The sequence below is a fragment of the Tachyglossus aculeatus genome, chromosome 21, assembly GCF_015852505.1.
Source record: "Tachyglossus aculeatus isolate mTacAcu1 chromosome 21, mTacAcu1.pri, whole genome shotgun sequence".
Lineage (NCBI taxonomy): Eukaryota > Metazoa > Chordata > Mammalia > Monotremata > Tachyglossidae > Tachyglossus > Tachyglossus aculeatus.
Window position 1 is genome coordinate 30,133,571 of NC_052086.1, and position 20,537 is coordinate 30,154,107.

General features: G+C 46.6%; 1 protein-coding gene across 2 annotated transcripts in view; it reads left to right on the forward strand.

The window, feature by feature from the left end:
• Positions 1–15,961, forward strand: part of TMEM132C (transmembrane protein 132C) — a 206,642-nt gene extending 190,681 nt beyond the window's left edge. For both annotated transcript variants that reach the window (XM_038763698.1, XM_038763699.1), the window contains 2 exons: positions 1,799–1,990; positions 13,060–15,961. In XM_038763698.1, coding sequence (XP_038619626.1) covers positions 1,799–1,990; positions 13,060–14,259 — 1,392 coding nt within the window. In that variant the 3' untranslated portion in view covers positions 14,260–15,961. The remainder of the gene's footprint in view (positions 1–1,798; positions 1,991–13,059) is intronic.
• Positions 15,962–20,537: the final 4,576 nt, after the last annotated feature.

The window sequence follows — 20,537 nt, forward strand, 5'->3', positions numbered from 1 at the left end:
TGTGAGCCCACTGTTGGGTAGGGACTGTCTCTATATGTTGCCAACTTGTACTTCCCAAGCGCTTAGTACAGTGCTCTGCACAAAGTAAGCGCTCAATAAATACAATTGATTGATTGAAGTATAGGAGTAATGGTACTGAAGGATAGGGTGTGCATGCCCTTGTGTGCTTAGAACAGCACTTTACACACAGTAAGTGCTTAATAAATGCCATTATTATTATTATTATTCGTGGATGTCTCTATGTGTTTTTGTGTGCGTTTGTGCACATGCTCATGGAGAAGCAGCGTGGCTCAGTGGAAAGAGCCTTTGCTTTGGAGTCAGAGGTCATGGGTTCAAATCCCAGCTCCACCACTTATCAGCTGTGTGACTTTGGGCAAGTCACTTCACTTCTCTGGGCCTCAGTTACCTCATCTGTAAAATGGGGATGAAGACTGTGAGCCTCCCGTGGGACAACCTGATCACCTTGTTAACCTCCCCAGCGCTTTGAACAGTGCTTTGTACATAGTAAGCACCTAATAACTGCCATCATTCTTCTTCTTATTATTATTATTATTAAGTGCTTGAAAAGTACAATTCAGCAACAAATAGAGACAATCCTTACCCACAGTGGGCTCACAGTCTAGAAATCGGTCTGGAATGGCTCTACGGAGCAGGAGAGTTTTTAGTAGAGTTTCAGGAAGGGAATGTTTACAATTTGGAAAAGGGGAGGAGGAAGAAGATGAGAAGTAGAGGAGTAATGGTACTGAAGGATAGGGTGTGTGTGCCTTCGTGCGCTTAGAACAGCGCTTTGCACGCAGTAAGCGCTTAATAAATGCCATTATTATTATTATTCGTGGATGTCTCTATGTGTGTTTGTATGTGTTTGTGCACACGCTCATGTGTATGTGTGGGTTCCTGTCAGGTGAGTTAGGTTCTCAGTTGGCTCAAAAGGCAATCAATCAATCAGTCATATTTATTGAGCTCTTACTGTGTGCAGAGCACTGTACTAAGCGGTTGGGAAGTACAAGTTGGCAACATATAGAGACAGTACCTACCCAACAGTGGGCTCACAGTCTAAAAGGGGGAGACAGAGAACAAAACCAAACATACTAACAAAATAAAATAAATAGAATAGATATGTACAAGTAAAATAAATAGAGTAATAAATATGTACAAACATATATACATATATACAGGTGCTGTGGGGAAGGGAAGGAGGTAAGATGCGGGGGATGGAGAGGGGGACGATGGGGAGAGGAAGGAAGGGGCTCAGTCTGGGAAGGCCTCCTGGAGGAGGTGAGCTCTCAGTAGGGCCTTGAAGGGAGGAAGAGAGAGCCTGGGCTTGGGAGCCGGAGCTCCCGGGTTCGAATTCCAGCTCCACTGCGTCTCGGCTGGGTGACCTTGGGTAAGTCACTTGATTTCTCTGGGCCTTGGTTGCCTCATCTGGAAAATGGGGACGAGGACTGGGAGGCCCACGGGGGACAACCTGATCACCTTGCATCCCCCCCCCCCCAGCGCTTAGAGCAGTGCTTCGCACATAGTAAGCACCCAACAAATGCCATCGTCGCCGTCATCATCATCAAGAGCAGGGGGACGTATGTAGTGGGAATCTTTTCCAGATGAATCCCTCATGTTATAGAAGAGTGGGGAGTATTGTTTCCGGCCTGCACGTCCACTCTTTACAATGCAGATCAGGGTGTGCCTGGTCCATATTTCTGAGAGAAAGCAGGACTTTCGAGAGCGCAAAAGGAGAGGAAGAAGCGGAAAGATGCTGCTGGTTGTTGACTCCCGTTCTGAAATGCGTTTGTTTTTCCTGAAGGTTCTGTCGCCGCTTTCAGACACCATCCTGGCCGAGAAGACGGTGACGGTGCGGGATGACAAGGTGACGGTCACAGACCTGGGTGTTCAGCTGGTCACTGGACTCTCTGTCATCCTTCAGTCCAGCTCCAAGAATCATAAGGTTATCCTGGCCACAGCCACGGCCCTGGAGCTGCTGCATTCTCCCAAACAGGTAATGTTGCTGCACAAGGTAACCGGGAAATCAATCCCCTTGATGCTCCTGCTCCTGGGGCTGTTTTCTCCCCAGCAGATTCTGACTCGACTCAGAAGGGTAGATAATAATAATAATAATGGCATTTATTAAGCTCTTACTATGTGTAAAGCACTGTTCTAAGCGCTGGGGTGGTTACAAGGTGATCAGGTTGTCCCGCGGGGGACTCACAGTTTTAATCCCCATTTTACAGGTGAGGGAACTGAGGCCCAGAGAAGTTAAGTGACTTGCCCAAAGTCACACAGCTGACAATTGGCGGAGCCGGGGTTTGAACTCGTGACCTCTGACTCCAAAATCCGTGCTCTTTCCACTGAGCCACACTGCTTCTCTAATCAGGGCTGTGACTTGATTATAATAATAATAATAATAATAATGGCATTTATTAAGCGCTTACTATGTGCAAAGCACTGTTCTAAGCGCTGGGGAGGTTACAAGGTGATCAGGTTGTCCCACGTGGGGCTCACAGTATTAATCCCCATTTTACAGATGAGGTAACTGAGGCCCAGAGAAGTTAAGTGACTTGCCCAAAGTCACACAGCTGACAAGTGGCGGAGCCGGGATTTGAACCCATGACCTCTGACTCCAAAGCCCGGGCTCTTTCCACTGAGCCACACTGCTTAATAAGTTACCCTGGAAGGCAGCCTGGGTCTAACACAAACATCTAGTGTTCCTCTTCCCCTCAGCAGCCTCCTGTTGGGATTGGACTGAGCATGGCTCAGTGGAAAGAGCCCGGGCTTTGGAGTCATGGGTTCAAATCCCGGCTCTGCCACTTATCAGCTGGGTGACTTTGAGCACATCACTTCTCTGGGCCTCTGTTCCCTCATCTGTAAAATGGGGATGAAGACTGTGAGCCCCCCGTGGGACAACCTGATCACCTTGTAACCTCCCCAGCGCTTAGAACAGTGCTTTGCACATAGTAAGCGCTTAATAAATGCCATTATCATTATTGTTGTAACCTCCCCAGCACTTAACAAATGCTATCATTATTATTATTATTATTATTACCACCTCCTCTCACACACCCAGCCACAGGCCTGGGAGCCAGGGGACCTGAATTCCCATCCGGGGAAGAGGCGGAACCAGGACAAGAGCCCGGATCTCCTGACTCCCAGGAGGAAAGACAGCAGGCAGGGAGACACTCACCTAATCTTTGCTTTGCTTCCTACGGGCCACCTGGGGCTCAACCCTCACAACCGACGGGAAACGAAGGGAATCCAGCAGATTTCGGGAGCCTGGACAGCCAGTCTGCACAACTGGTTTTCCTCTCCCATCTCTGGGGCTGGGCATATCCCGCCACGTGAACCCGCTAGCCGGCTCATTATAGCGGTGCCGACTTCATTCGGAGGCTACCAATTTAGAACTGGTGGAAAAGCCTTGGAAAGATGCTCCCGGGCACTGAGGTTTGGCTGTTAGCTTGCAAAGTCTTGAAGAATCAGTCCGCGGCCCCTAATGGAGAAGACAGCCACAGTTCCCCAGGCCAGCTCGGCTTCGCTCCGCAGACTGCGGAGCTCGGGAAGCAGACTGCCTTTCAGTCCCCATTAGCACCAGATTTGTTTTGTCTCATTCCACACAAATAGAAAAGAGCTCAAGTCGGTTTTTATGGCTCATTTTCGTGATTATCTCTACCTAATTTTCTGGAACGCAGACCCATTTAGATTGTTTTTATAACTTCGCGGTGAGTGGCAGGGGGACTTCCAAGCTGGAAGCAGGACAGCCTGGCCCATCTGTTTAATCTACTCCGAGCCGTAATGATCGCAGTCTTGGGTAATTAACCCATTTATGCCCTCCTCCTTCGGCACTTCCTATGGAGAATCGTTCATCTTGACAGCTGTGGAGCGGGGGGCGAAGACGGGAAAGACTAAATTCACAAATCCAGCCTCATTCCCGGCCCCGGCCAGGTTGAGATTCACACACGTGACTCTCGTGGGGGAGAAAGAGCGATGGCCTGCAGGCCTGATCGAAGAAGCCAGTATCCAGTCCACCCTAGGTGCTTCAGCTGGGGCACAGGGGACTGATTAGACAGGTAGCGAAAGGTGAGGAAACTCCACCAAGAACCCAGGGAGGCCCCCAATTCTTCCATTTACCGCTTAATTATGCAATCTGCTCACTTTTACATCCTGCGCCGGGACATAATTCATTTCTAGGTTGAGAAATCCAAAGTGCAGAACTTCCAGAGAAGCCATTTATCTTGGTTCCACTGCCAATACCTCACTCCATCATTCTTGGCGGGGAAAGGGGGGTGTGCTATGTTTTGCTTTTTTTTTTTAACGGGTGGCAGAGATGATTTATATTTAATGATGAGAAATGCCTGGAGGAATTCAGAATAACAAACTGAGTGTCAGGGGTATTGGGTCCATTCTGCCGCTGCAGCTGCCAATTTTGAGTGATCATGGACAAGTCATCCAGGTTTTCCCTGTCTCCGTTCCACCATTGTTGCAGTGGAAACAGTAACCAGTCTGAAGAGCTGTCGGGTGGGGGATAGTGCGAGACACGCATTTATCGTTGGTTTCACAACAGCAAATAAAGGGAGATGAAGGAATGAAAGACAAATAATAATAATAGCAATATTGGTATGAAGCAGTTCTGAAATGCCAAAGCATTGTGCTAAGGGCTGGGGTAGATGCAAGGTAATCAGATCGGACTTAGTCCTTGTCCCGCATAGGATTCACAATCTAAGAGAGGCATCTCGTCCCCATTTTACAGATTGGGAAGCTGAGATCCAGGCTCTTGCCGGAGTCACAAAGCAAGTATGTGGCAGAGAGCAGGGTATGTCGTTTGGCATTGGAAAAGCTCATCGGGGAGAAACTTTGGGCCAATCAGAGGTTTGGAAAGTACAGAGAGAAGAGCCAGGTTTTTAAAAGATGTGTGCTGATCAGAGGGCTGAAGTGAGGGGGTTTAATTACGGAACCTGGGAAAGCGAAGGTTAGTGAAGGATGAGAAGGAAAACGAGAACGCGAAGTTCCTCTCCCGTTTGCCGCTTCACACACTTGCGTTACAGCGTGACTCTGCAGAAAGCAAATTCTCCATTCGTTTTGAATTTGATCATCCTGTCATTAGGAGTGACAGACTGTATCCTCTCTAATTCACAGCCCATCCCACTCACTGCTCTATGAATTATTTGCTCCTCCCAAAGCAGCGACAGCAAACTGAAGTCGTGGTTACTGGTTTCTAAGCAGCCAGATGGTGACCGAGAAGGAAAGGGGCAAAAGAAAGTAGGAAACGGAAAGAGCCGATAAAGTGGGCACTGTTTGTTCACCAGGGGTAATTAATGAGCGTGGACAAATTGTCATTTCAACTTTTCAAGCATCAAATTAGGGCAGCAGCTTTGCAGATAAGAAGGCTTCAATCCATCTTCATCTGTTGATAGTAATTGGAGGGCCTTGTCATGGAATCAGAGGGGATTTATTGATGCACTCCATCGGATTTAAAGAAACAGCTCTTTGAAGGACAGAGCCCTAAATCATTTCTGGGAGTCTGAATTGGGGGGCGGGGTGGAGAGCAGGGGAAATTAAGTCTCTCAGAATTTCTAATCATTTGGGAAATTTCACGAGAAAATCCTGTGTCCACCTTGCATTTAACTAGCAGAAAGAAAATGGAAGCTCAAGTAACTGTGAGGGCTGATGGAGATAGAATCTGGCAGGCCTGGGATTTTCGCGACATTGGTTGTTTTAATTCAGATTGTCGGCAGTTCGCATTAGGTTGTTCTGGGCTAAGCTGATTCTCTTCCCAGAGCTCCCATAGCAAAATCAGTGCAGGGGGAAAAGCTGCCACGGATTCGGGTGGCTCAGGAAGTCATGCCTTTGGAGCTAAGACCACTGCCAATTTGCTCTTTATAATTCCATGAAATAAACAAACAAAACCTTGTGGGATTTAAAGGTATAGGAATAAGAAACTCTGCTGAAAAGATGCATGAAAACCCAAGGGCGTCTGAGGGATTACCATAAGGAATGATGAGATGAAAGAATCCCAAAAATCTTAGCCATAGCAGGCCAGTGGCAGAGCGGGGACTTAGAATGTGAATCTTCCGATTCCTAGTTAGGGCATCTTTATATTGGGTCATTCTTTCTGCTCTGCTTGGTCACAATCTCCAGGTTACCAACCTTCCCAGGACTTAGAGAGAGTTCCTTGTTTTTTGTCTTCCCCTTCTAAACTGCGAGCCCGTTGTTGGGTAGGGACAGTCTCTATATGTTGCCGACTTGTACTTCCCAAGCGCTTAGTACAGTGCTCCGCACACAGTAAGCACTCAATAAATAATAATAATAATGGCATTTATTAAACGCTTACTATGTGCACAGCACTGTTCCAAGCGCTGGGGAGGATACAAGGTGATCAGGTTGTCCCACGTGGGGCTCACAGTCTTAACCCCCATTTGACAGATGAGGGAACTGAGGCCCAGAGAAGTGAAGTGACTTGCCCAAAGTCACACAGCTGACAATCGGCGGAGGTGGGATTTGAACCCGGGACCTCTGACACCAAAGCCCGGGCTCTGTCCATTGAGCCACACTCATAGAGTGTCCCTTTCCCTCTTTAGAAAAGAGACGCTGTAAAATGCAAACGTTGTTTGTTTTGTTCTTCAATCTGCGTGGGATTATTTGTTGGCACGGGTCTCTGAAATATTTCGGTCATCAGTATTGACGCAAAACGCTGCACTAGACAGTTGGGATTATACAATCAATTCACAAGACACAGTTCCTGCCCCTGAAGACCCTATCAGCTAAACCTCAACTGAATTAGCAACTGTTACAGAATGATACTGTTTACGAAGACAGTTTCTGGTGTATTCACTCCGGCTTGAAGATATTACATTATAAATTCCCTCACCTCCCCAGTCTTGAGAATTATGGTATTTGTTAAGCGCTTTCTATGTGCCAAGCACTGTGCTAAGCACTGGGACTTCCAGCGCTTAGAACAGTGCTTTGCACATAGTAAGCGCTTAACAAATACCAACATTATTATTATTATTATTGAACACAATCCCCGCCCCATATGGGACTCACAGTCCAGCTAGGCGGGATTAGGATTTAATCCCCATTTTATAGAGGAGGAAGCTGAGGCACAGAGAAGTTAAGTGACTTGCTCAAAGTCGTACTTTAGATTCATTCATTCAGTCGTATTTATTGAGCGCTTATTGTGTGCAGAGCACCGGACCAAGCTCTTGGGAAGTACAAGGTGGCAACATCTAGAGACGGTCCCTACCCAACAGTGGGCTCACAGTCACAGTCTAGAAGGGGGAGACAGAGAACAAAACAAAACATATTAACAAAATAAAATAAATAGAATAGATATGTACAAGTAAAATACATAAATAAATAGAGTAATAAATATGTACAAACATATATACATATATATCGGTGCTGTGGGGAGGGGAAGGAGGTAAAGCAGGGGGGATGGGGAGGGGGTCATACTCTTTCCATGGCTACCCCTTGAGACGCTCCCTCCTCTAACTAAAAAGCAACCCTCTTTTTTTCTTCTCCCAGGCAGCTGCTATCCCGTCCTGTTAATAACAGCAATGTAGCTATGCAACAGAACTGTATAATAATGAGAACGATTAAAAAAATGAAAAAAGAATCCCTCCCCATTTGGCAACACCTCTGCACTTGAGTCCTCACCACCTAAGCACTAAGGAACTCACCCCACCTTTCTCCCACGCAGTAAATAATTAAATTCTGCTGCTTCAATCAATCCATTGTATTTATGGTTTACTGCGTTCAGAGCACTCTACTAAGCAGCGTGGCTCAGTGGGAAGAGCCCGGGCTTTGGAATCAGAGGTCACGGGTTCAAATCCCGGCTCTGCCACTTGTCAGCTGGGTGACTTTGGGCAAGTCACTTCATCATCATCATCATCAATCGTATTTATTGAGTGCTTACTATGTGCAGAGCACTGGACTAAGCGCTTGGGAAGTACAAATTGGCAACATATAGAGACAGTCCCTACCCAACAGTGGGCTCACAGTCGGAAAGGGGGAGACAGAGAACAAAACCAAACATACTAACAAAATAAAATAAATAGGATAGATATGTACAAGTAAAATAAATAAATAAATAGAGTAATAAATATGTACAACCATATATACATATATACAGGTGCTGTGGGGAAGGGAAGGAGGGTCTCAGTTACCTTATCTGGAAACTGTTGATTAAGACTGTGAGCCCCCCGTGGGACAACCTGATCACCTTGTAAACTCCCCAGCGCTTAGAACAGTGCTTTGCACTTAATAAATGCCATCATTATTATTATTATTACCATTAGGGGTGTACAATATAATAGAGTCATCAGGTATGTTCCCTGCCAACAGAGAGCTTATAGTCTAGAGGGAGAGACAGGCATGAATGTAAATACATTGTTGCTGTCTTATGCTGTCGAGTTGTGTCCAACCCACAGCGACGCCAAGGACACATCTCTCCCAGAACGCCCCACCTCCATCTTCAGTCGTTCTGGTAGTGGATTCATAGAATTTTCTTGGGAAAAATCCAGAAACGGTTTACCATTGCCTCCTTCTGCGCAGTAAACCCGAGTCTGAGCCCTCGACTCTCTCCCGTGCTGCTGTTGCCCAGCACTGTGCTGGAGGGTAAGAGAGAGGCGAATTAAGGGTGCAAGGGTGATGCAGAAGGAAATGGGAAAAGAGAAAAAGAGGGCTTATTTGGGGAAGGCCTCTTACTGGAGATGTGCTTTGGGCGAGTCACTTAACTTCTCGGAGCCTCAGTTACCTCATCTGTAAAATGAGGATGATGACTGTGAGCCCCACGCAGGACAACCTGATCACCTTGTATCCCCCCAGCGCTTAGAACAGTGCTTTGCACATAGTAAGCGCTTAATAAATAATAATAATAATAATAATGGTATTTGTTAAGCACTTACTATGTGCAAAGCACTGTTCTAAGTGCTGGGGGGATACAAGGCGATCAGGTTGTCCCGCGTGGGGCTCACAATCTTAATCCCCATTTTACAGATGAGGGAACTGAGGCACAGAGAAGTTAAGTGACTTGCCTAAAGTCACACAGCTGACAATTGGTGGAGCCGGGATTTGAATCCTTGACCTCTGACTCCAAAGCCCGGGCTCTTTCCACTGAGCCACGCTGCTTGAAATTGGAATAATAATAATAATAATGGCATTTATGAAGCAGCGTGGCTCAGCAGAGAAGCAGCGTGGCTCACTGAAAAGAGCCCGGGCTTTGGAGTCAGAGGTCATGGGTTCAAATCCCGGCTCCGCCAATTGTCAGCTGTGTGACTTTAGGCAAGTTACTTAACTTCTCTGTGCCTCAGTTCCCTCATCTGTAAAATGAGAATGAAGACTGTGAGCCCACCGTGGGACAACCTGATCACCTTGTAACCTCCCCAGTGCTTAGAACAGTGCTTTGCACATAGTAAGTGCTTAATAAATGTCATCATTATTATAATTATTATTATTAAGCACTTACTATGTGCAAAGCCCTGTTCTAAGTGCTGGGGAGGTTACAAGGTGATCAGGTTATCCCACAGGGGGCTCACAGTCTTAATCCCCATTTTACAGGTAACTGAGGCACAGAGAAGTGAAGTGACTTGCCCAAAGTCACACAACTGACAATTGGCGGAGCCGGGATTTGAACCCATGACTCTGACTCCAAAGCGCCGGCTCTTTCCACTGAGCCACGCTGCGACTGTCGACAATGAAGGGGGAGGGGGTTCCAGGCCAGAGGCAGGACGCGGATGAGGAGTCGGCAGTGAGATAGACGAGATTGAGGTACGGTAAATTGGCATTAGAGAAATAAAGTGTTCAGACTGGGTTGTAGTGGTGAAATCAGAGAGGTAAGGTACTACTATGTGAAGCGGCGAGATGCTCCCTTTCGACCTGTAATCTACTTTAGTGCCTATGTCTCTATCTGTTGCCGAATCGTATTTTCCAAGCGCTTAGTACAGTTTTCTGCACACAGTAAACGCTCAATAAATACGATTGAATGAATGAATGAATCTCCCTTGCTAGACTGTAAGCTCCTTGAAGACAAGAACAGTATCTACTAACTCTACTGTACTTTCCTAAGCACTGAGTACAGCGATCTGCCCGAAGTAAGCAGCCAATAAACACTTTTGTCTGATTGTTGGAGGTGGCTGGGCTGTGACCTGAATACATGGAAACCCTTGGAACAGGGACTCAACATGCCAATAGCTTGTCTGCCAGAAGCAATTCCTGCTAATATTAGTTTGGAGTGATAGTAGTAATAGGTTGCCAACTTGTACTTCCCAAGCGCTTAGTCCAGTGCTCTGCACACAGTAAGTGCTCAATAAATACGATTGAATGAATGAATAATAGAAGTAGCAGTATTAGTATTCATATTCCTCCCCCTCTCCATCCCCCCCCGCCTAACCTCCTTCCCCTCCCCACAGCAGCTGTATATATGTATATATGTTTGGACGGATTTATTACTCTATTTATTTATTTTATTTGGACATATCTATTCTATTTATTTTATTTTGTTAATATGTTAAGTTTTGTTGTCTGTCTCCCCCTTCTAGACCGTGAGCCCGCTGTTGGGTAGGGACCGTCTCTAGATGTTGCCAACTTGTACTTCCCAAGCGCTTAGTCCAGTGCTCTGCACACAGTAAGCGCTCAATAAATATGATTGAATGAGTGAATGAATGGTAGTAGTGATTGTGGTAGTAGTAGCAGTAGAATGATGATGATGATGATGATATTTGTTAAGTGCTTACTACGTGCCAAGCACTATTCTAAGTGCTGGGGTATACGCATTCATTCATTCATTCATTCAATCATATTTATTGAGCACTTACTGTGTGCAGAGCACTGTACTAAGCGCTTGGGAAGTACAAGTCGGCAACATATAGAGATGGTCCCTACCCAACAGTGGGCTCACAATCTGGAAGAAGTGATCAGGTTGTCCCACACGGGGCTCACAGTCTTAATCCCCATTTTATATATGTGGTAACTGAGGCACAGAGAAGGTAAGTGAGTCCCTCAAAGTCACACAGCTGGCATATGTCAGAGCCGGGATTAAAACCCACGACCTCTGGCTCACAAGCCCGTGCTCTTACCACTAAGCCACACTGCTTCTCCAGTAGAAGTAACGGTAGAAGTAGTAGAAGTAGCAGTATCAGTAGCATTTGGGAAGTGCACTCAATTGGGGAAGTTCAGAATCGCCAAGAGACACATTCTCTGCCCACAGGAAGCTTGCACCCTATAATGGGGAGAAATCTAATATTTAGCTCCAGACAGGTAAACTCCTCACCCTGGACTTCAAGGCTGTCCATCACCTCTCCCCCTCCTACCTCACCTCCCTTCTTTCCTTCTCCAGCCCAGCCCGCACCCTCCGCTCCTCTGCCGCTAATCTCCTCGCCGTACCTCGTTCTCGCCTGTCCCACCGTCGTCCCCCGGCCCACGTCATCCCCCGGGCCTGGAATGCCCTCCCTCTGCCCATCTGCCAAGCTAGCTCTCTTCCTCCCTTCAAAGCCCTACTGAGAGCTCACCTCCTCCAAGAGGCCTTCCCACACTGAGCCCCTTTTTCCTCTCCTCCTCCCCATTCCCCCCGCCCTACCTCCTTCCCCTCCCCAAAGCACCTGTATACATGTTTGTCCAGATTTATTACTCTATTTTACTTGTACATATTTACTATTCTATTTATTTTGTTAATGATGCGCATCTAGCTTTATTTCTATTTATTCTGATGACATGACACCTGTCCACATGTTTTGTTTTGTTGTCTGTCTCCCCCTTCTAGACTGTGAACCCGTTGTCAGGTGGGGACCGTCTCTATATGTTGGCAACTTGTACTTCCCAAGCGCTTAGTACAGTGGTCCGCCCGCAGTAAGCGCTCAATAAATACGATTGAATGAATGAATGAAAGGTCAAAAAATAAATAAAGCTGACATATACTTGAGGGCTAAAGAGGGTATAAATTAATCAGAGGTAGAGTTGGTGCAGCCTAAACATCTACCAACACTGTGGTGTTGTACTCTCCCAAAAACTTAGTACGGTGCTACATAAATAGAATAGTAAAAGGATTTGGGGTTAAAAAAAGGAATTTTATGTGGGAAAAAAATCATTTTTAGCAAGGTTTTTTTTTTTAATGCTTGCTCTCTGCTAACAAGGCCGTGATGGACACTACTGATCCAAGAGACCAAACTGGGAAAACAAAACCAAACTTTCCTCCCAAAGATAGCTACTCAGAAGCTGAGAAATAAATAGCTTTCTCTCCTAGGCAAGATTCAGATAACTTCTTGTACTGACCTCTACCTTTTCATCTGTCTCTAATGGTGATTTCTACTGGCGCTACCCGTGGAGAGCAAAGACTGCAAAATTAAATCAAGGCTGCTGTATTCTGTATTCCAGAGAACACAGCCCAACATCCCCTCGTCTTGGTGACATGGAAATGTAATGGGCTTTACAATTTGCTTCAAAGGTAGAGTGGGTTCAACCTTAAGAGCAATACATTATATTACTAGGCTTTTTTTTCTTCTTTTAAAGGCCATCAAGTGTCTGCAGATCGACTGGGAGAGTTTAGGGGGATTTATTTTCTTTATTTCACGTGCACCTGTTTCCGAAAGCGTTTTCGCTATGTTGTTGTTTTTTTCCCCATTCTCTCCATCCCAGATCTCTCGTAACTACAGCCCCTGGTCTCAGCTTCGTCACCCAGCCTCATGTCACAGATCTGCATGACAATGACAAGAAAATAAGGGTTCTCTCACATATGGCCTGTCACTTTCCCTTCGGATTGTCGGGTCTCTGAGTCCAGTGATGGCTTTTACAAATCCCATGAATTAGAGCTTCATGGCTTTTATTACAGGATTACGCCACAGCATTTATTTCCTACCACCATTTGTTCTCGTTTAAATGACAGAGATTTCTGGGCTTTCAGTGAAAAATATCATCCGTTTTTCTGAGCCCTAGGCTGAAAGGCGATGATGACGCTAAGCACGGTGCCCGGTCTGTTGCCATCTGTCACTCCTCTCCCCTCGGTAAAGGGCGCTGGGCGATTGGCTGTGAGATGGGCCGTCCTACTTAACTTCACTTCACCCCCTTACCCGCTTCTCCTTTCAGGAAGCCGTGGTCAGCACGTGGATCCAGTTCAGCGACGGCTCAGTGACTCCGCTGGACATTTACGATCCCAAAGATTTCTCCCTCTCGGCCACCTCCCTGGACCAGTCCATCGTATCGGCCCGTCAGGACCCCGCCCTGAGGTGGCCGGTTGTGGTGGCCGAAGGGGAAGGCCAGGGCCCCCTGGTCAAAACGGACCTGATGATCTCGGAGACCTGCCAGAAATCCAAGCGGAAGAGCGTGCTGGCGGTGGGGACGGGCAGCATCAGGGTCAAGTTCGGGCAGAACGACGCAGGGTCCCACCCCGGTCCCGACTACGACGGCGATGAGATCGAGAACCACGCCAGTGACCGCCGGCAGAAGGTCCAGGAGCCAGAGCGGTCTGGACAGGACGGCCGCTATTTCGGAGGCTCCCCCGTGGACCGGGAAGAAGGCGCCCTGCGGAAGGTCAGCACCACCGCGAGGGCCACGATCGATAACAGGGTGGTGAAAAACAGCAAGCTGGACGGGGGCAGGCTCGCGGGCGACGGCCAGTTGCAAAACATCCCCATCGACTTCACCAACTTCCCCGCTCAAGTCGATCTTCCCAAGAGCCACGGAGACCTGGAGGAGGATGACCTGGTGCCGACCCCCAAGGGCCTCAGTGACCTGGAGATCGGGATGTACGCGCTCTTGGGGGTCTTCTGCTTGGCCATCGTGGTCTTCCTGATCAACTGCGCCACTTTCGCCCTGAAGTATCGGCACAAGCAAGTCCCCGCGGAAGGGCAGGCCCCCATGACTCACTCCCACGACTGGGTCTGGCTTGGGAACGAGGCCGAGCTGTTGGAGAACGCCGGAGACCCGTCCCACCGGCAGGACGAGCGCACCACCGTTATAGACCGGGGCCTGGGTTACGAGGAGAGCAACCACCTCCTCGACGGCGGCGGTCAGAAGAACGTGCAGAGCCAGTTCCACAGACCCGCGGACTCGGGGGGAAAGCCAGGGAAAGAACAGAGACCCGAACCTTTGCACTCCCCCACCTCCAAGCGGAAGCGGGTAAAATTCACCACGTTCACCACCATCCCTCCGGACGACAGCTGCCCCACCGTCAACTCTATCGTGGGTGGCAACGATGATGACATCAAATGGGTGGGCCAGGATTTGGGCCTGGGAGACTCCAAAGAACTGAGAAACTATCTGGAGAAATTCAAAGACAAAGCATAGCCCTCTCCGGATAAAGGGTCCGTCACACCTCGATGCCTTCAGTTCTACAGTGCAGAGGGAGATCGGAAACGATTCGAAAGCGGGGTGATCAGATGTGCGGGAAACGGGGGGGGAGGGAAAGCACCCTCAAACCACGGGGAGGCTTCTGTAGTTGGCCAAATCCCTTCCGCCAAAAGAGTATTTCAACAGCGGACGACCCCGAGGTTTGGCAGATCAGGACGATGGACTTTCAGAAAGGACCGATACGATGAACTGGGCAAGGTGAGGTTATGAAAATTATTTTATGGGTCAAAAAAGAATACAGACAAGTTACCAAAAATGATTTGTAAAAAAAAAAAAAAAAGTCAATAAAAAGAGACAGAAACGATACACTGTTTATATTTCTAATAAAGCATCAAAATATAAAAATAGGACCTGCTAAGAGACTTTTTGCATTTTAACCCAAAATGTATTTCTTCTTCTGAAGATAAGCCCTCGGTGTTACGAATGGAGGGAAGAGAAGACTATTCCTGAACTGGAGGCGCTCTTTTCCTTCTGGAGCTGGATTATTTCCTGAATCTCTCTTCAGAATTGGGTCTTTTCTTTCTATCTCTTTTTAAATACTTGATTCCATTAAGTTTCTGAGGACCTAGCAGTAATTGTTTTTCCAAATTAACCGTGAATTACATTCGTTCTCATCGGGCAACCTCCTAGAAGTAGGATAGATTAATCCTTTCAGTGTGCTATCTCCAATGAAGTGGGACCCATTGGTTTCTCGGTAGCTGAAACCTCTTAACAGAGATTGTAACAGTTGTACAACCAATCTTTCCATGTTTTTTTCTGAGGTTATCGTGGTTGTCCTGGAAACATGATAGTTGGTTGAACTGGTACTAAGGCAAGCCCTCCCTCTTTGTCATGGTGTAAGCTTCTCCCTGCAGCCCACTCCCAACTTACAAGTTGCTCTTCTTATCACAGAGTGATCAGGTCTGCACATTTACCCATCTGTGCTTAAACCTTAGGATTTCAGTTCCCAACAAAGATGATGAAGGAGGGGGAATTATGTTTAGGAGTTGGATAACAAGTTCTTAATCACCCATCTAATCAGTCAAGTATTTTTATTGAGCGACGTCAATTTCCAGAGCATTCTCAACTAAGTGCTTGGGAAAAGAGTCCTCTCACAAGCAAAAGATAGTCTCTGTCCTTAAGGAACCTTCAGTGTAATGGGGGAGTCCCCCAATACGTAGAGATGGTTCCTTTGAGTCTCACTGAAGATGCTCAGAGCGGAAATTAAACGGAGGCAAGAGATGACGGGTGCGAGCACAGACTGAGAATCTGCTAGATTTTTAACAGTATTTTTGTCCAGCACCACAGTGAAACTGATCATCTACAGTGAAGTGAATTATTCATAGTAAAGAAGACCTCAATTGGCTATAATCCCTTTTGTAATTGACAATCCTAAACCCTTCCTTCACTGCAGCCTTCTTAAAGAAAAGGGAAACGTCTTGCAGTATTCAACCTTGCCATTCCTTGCATTACCGATCCAATTCTTTTCCATTATTTGAAATGATGATTTCGAAGACAAGGACCCTGGAATCTGGTAACGTGTAGCTAGATCTTTTAGCAAGATGCTCCTAGAATGTGTTGTAGACTGAAAGAATGTAATATTTATTTATCCATGTGCTATAAATTGTAATTAAATTGCTTTCATGCCTTGACAAATGAACCTCTTGTGAGGTGTTTCTATCATTTCATTTAAATCCATTTCCTCCTGGATTCTCCAGCTCGAAGAGGGATACGGTTTATTTGCAGAGAAAATAGGCAGGCTGCTGTGGGCGGGGAAAATTGAAGTGATGATTTTCGTTGTTGTTGTTGTCGTTTCTTTTCCATTCCCCACAGTGAAGGGCAGGGTCGTCGGCGCCGTCCGCATAAAGTGGATCTTCAAAGGCATGATGGCTTAGGGAAATTTAAATGCATTTACCCAGTTTGAAAGGAAGCTATATTTATGCGTAGTTTTGTACTGTGCTTTGAATCTTGCAAGTTCTACATTGTGGACCCATAGAAGAGTGAAAAGATAATGCATCCGGGGAAAATGGGGGGCGGTGGGGAGAGAGAGGGGAGGAGAGGTGATGTGTGAGTGAGGCTTAGTCCCGCGGAGCTCCAAGAAGACTCTGCAGATGGTGAGATTTTTATCAGTAATGTGCAAGTGTGGTTGGTTCCCCTGACGCAGGCTTGCTCAGATTGCCACACTTTGTGCATTAGAAGAATGAGCTTTGCTCCATTAGCACTCCTGTTGACGACGGTTCCAGGAACAATTTGCATTTCTCCATCTCTTTGTCGGTCATCTTCTTCAAGTTCCTGCTCTGAACGAATCCCCCCATTTCTAACTGTTGTTCAAGAAGAGTAGACTTTTCCATGAATAATTCCACCTTTGAAAGGCTAAAGAAGAAAATATACAAGGTTCTGGAAATCTTTCTGGACAGTTGGCTGCCTCTCAACTCTCTCTCTGTGCATCTTAACTGGCCTTTCCCAAGCAGTAGATGCTTTACTACTGTCCATTCACGAGGGCATTGGTCATGATGAGTTCTTTTGCTCTGAAGTTGACCATCTGGTGGACATATTTGGGCTAAAAATGAGAAGTCATTTTCTTTCGCTTTTCATTCTGGGTTATACCTTGCCAGGAATGTTAACAGCAATAACTCCATCTCTTCCCTTTTTTCTCTTTTCAATTCAGAATGGAACATTGGAAGAGGCATTGAAATAACCAACTCTGGTTATTTCCAGTATACTGGCACATGCTGTCAGGGAGCTGAATTTTGCAAGGGGCGATGTCCTAAATTTGGCATCGTGAAAGCATGTGATTGGAATACTGATGAGCAGGGAAGCCGCTAGCCGGTAGATCCTGAAAAATAATTCATTTTTCTGACTGGGTGATGGATCCCAGCCCCTTCTGGTGAAATGGATTTGGGTGGAGGCGGGCTCAAAGGTGTTGAACTGTAAAGCCCAAAACTAGCACGCTTGACTGGACTCCGAGGACATTTCGTAGTCTAAGATAACAGGAGAGAGGCAGATCAGGTTTGAGACCGTGGCGTAGTTGGAGCCAGGGAGCTCCCACAACACCTGGTCACATTATAGCATCAGCCAGGCAATTGTGAGAGCCGAATATCCCCAGATCTATCCCAAAATGGGCAGCTCATTTCAGACGCCGAAAAGTTATTATACATCCAAAGGGGTTTGTTTGTTCTATAGAGAAGCAGCGTGGCTCACTGGAAAGGCCCCGGGCTTTGGAGCCAGAGGTCATGGGTTCAAACCCAGGCTCCGCCAATTGTCAGCTGTGTGACTTTGGGCCAGTCACTTAACTTCTCTATGCCTCAGTACCTCATCTATAAAATAGGGATTATGACTGTAAGCCTCCCGTGGGACAACCCGATCACCCTGTAACCTCCCCAGCACTTAAAACCGTGCTTTGCACATAGTAAGTGCTTAATAAATGGCATCATCATCATTATTATTATTCTACGCATGGTTGCAGGGGGTCCTTGAAACCATCACACGCTATTTTATTTTCTGTGTTTTCATGAGTTCAGTTTTATGGTGAGTGGGGGATAATCCCAGAAACGGAAGTATTCCCTCCTGATTTCAGAGGGGTGAATGTGAATTTTCCATCTCTTGGCTTAGACTGGGGTGGTGGCGGCTCACTGGCACAGATGGGGCTTTCTTTGTGACTTTTAGCGGAGTCTTTACTGCCTGGATCCAGGTCATCGAAGAGTTCTAGTGCAAACTCAGTTGGACGGAATTAAAAATCCCTGACAACCCAGACCAGGACATCCCTCTTTCCCACTGTGCTGGTGGAAATCGGCACAGTAAGGCAATCCCTCCTATATGATGGCATTTATTAAGCACTTGCTATGTGCAAAGCACTGTTCTAAGCACTGGGGAGGTTATAAGGTTATAAGCACTGGGGAGGTTTAGACTGTGAGCCCACTGTTGGGTAGGGACTGTCTCTATATGTTGCCAATTTGTACTTCCCAAGCGCTTAGTACAGTGCTCTGCACACAGTAAGCACTCAATAAATACGATTGATGATAAGGTGATCAGGTTGTCCCCTGGGGCCTCACAGTCTTCATCCCCATTTTACAGATGAGGTCACTGAGGCACAGAGAAGTGAAGTGACTTGCCCAAAGTCACACAGCTGACAATTGGCAGAGCCAGGATTTGAACCCATGACCTCTGACTCCAAAGCCTGGGCTCCTTCCACTGAGCCACTGAGCCACGCTGCTTCTCTGCTTCTATATAATCCTTAAGGAAAAAATAAAAAAACCTCATCATTTCCTTGGTCCTGAAAAGAATGCAACCCAGAAAGCTGCCCAAAGTGAAAGGGTCTTTGACCAGATTCCTCTCTGGCTAGGACGCTACTGCAATGATGGCATTAGGATCCATCAATCAATGAAATGTTTTGATCACTTCCTCTGTGCAGACCGCTGTATAAGAACTTGGAAGAATATATTACAATACACTACAATCTCTGCCCTCAAGGAGTTTACAATCTAGCAGGAGCTTGAGGTGTAGCAGGAGTGTAGTTTGGTGGGGGCCACTCTTCCCCACTCTGAGAAGGGATGATTCCCTAGAGGACATTCTTGAGGAATAATAATAATAATGGCATTTATTAAGCGCTTACTATGTGCAAAGCACTGTTCTAAGCGCTGGGGAGGTTACAAGGTGATCAGGTTGTCCCACGGGGGGCTCACAGAATGGAGGCCATGGGTAATCCCCATAATCAGGACACACCCTGGGATCCCTAGTTTTCTTATCTTACGCTCACTTTCTCTCGAGGAGCTGATCCACTCACAGTTTCCCAGTCTGCAGACATAATGGGACGATTCCCAGATTAGAGTAAGACTTTTTTGTTCCAGGTCTCTTGGGTCTTTTCTATTCAGGGTGAAATAACCCAAAATAGTAACTTTCTCGCCTACTAGCCCTGTGAAGCCTGTCTTTTCCAAGTCTCTATCATCATCATCATCATGAATTGTACTTTCCAAGCGCTTACTACAGTGCTCTGCACACGGTAAGCACTCAATAAATACGATTGAATGAATGAATCAATGTTGAGTGCCTACTAAGTGCAGAGTGTACTGTGCCAAACGCTTGAGAGAGCACAAGACAATCATCATCAATCGTATTTATTGAGCGCTTACTGTGTGCAGAGCACTGTACTAAGCGCTTGGGAATTACAAGTCGGCAACATATAGAGACGGTCCCTACCCAACAGACATGTTCCCTGTCCACAGCAAGGTCACGGTCTAAAGGGGGAAACAGACATTAATATAAATAAATGTATAATATATCATTCATTGCTGTGGGGCTGAAGGTAGGCCATATATCAATGGCTCAAAAGTCACAGATCCAAGTACAAAGATAGTACAGAAGGGAGCCGAGGAAAAAGGGCTTAGTCAGGGAAGGCTTCTTGGAGGAGATTATTTAATGATGGCTTTTGTTCATTCATTCATTCAATCGTATTTATTGAGCGCTTACTGTGTGCAGAGCACTGTACTAAGTGCTTGGGAAGTACAAGTTGGCAACATATAGAGACGGTCCCTACCCAACAAGGGGCTCATGGTCTAGAAGGGGGAGACAGACAACAATACATGTGGACAGGTGAGCCCACTGTTGGGTAGGGACCGTCTCTATATATTGCCAACTTGTACTTCCCAAGCGCTTAGCACAGTGCTCTGCACACAGTAAGCGCTCAATAAATTGATTGATCAGAATAAATAGAAGTAAAGCTAGATGCACATCACTGACAAATAAATAGAATAGTAAACATGTACAAGTAAAATAGAGTAATAAATCTGTACAAACATATATGCGCTATGGCTCAGTGGAAAGAGCCCAGGCTTGGGAGTCAGAGGTCATGGGTTCAAATCCCGGCTCCACCCCTTAATAATAATAATAATAATGATGGCATTTGTTAAGCGCTTACTATGAGCAAAGCACTGTTCTAAGCACTGGGGGGGGAACGCAACGCGATCAGGTTGACCCACGTGGGGCTCACAGTCAATCCCCATTCTACAGATGAGGCAGCCGAGGCCCAGAGAAGTTAAGCGCTTACTATGTGCCAAGCACTGTTCTAAGCGCTGGATGTGACCTTAGCAATGTTTGAAGGTAGGGAGAGTGGTGATGTGGAGAGGGAGAGAGTTTCAGGCTAAGAGGAGGAAGGGGGAAAGGGGTTGGAGACAAGATAAAGGAGATCCGGGCGCAGTGAGTAAGCTGGCAGTGGAGGAGCAAAGTGTGCATTTGGGCTA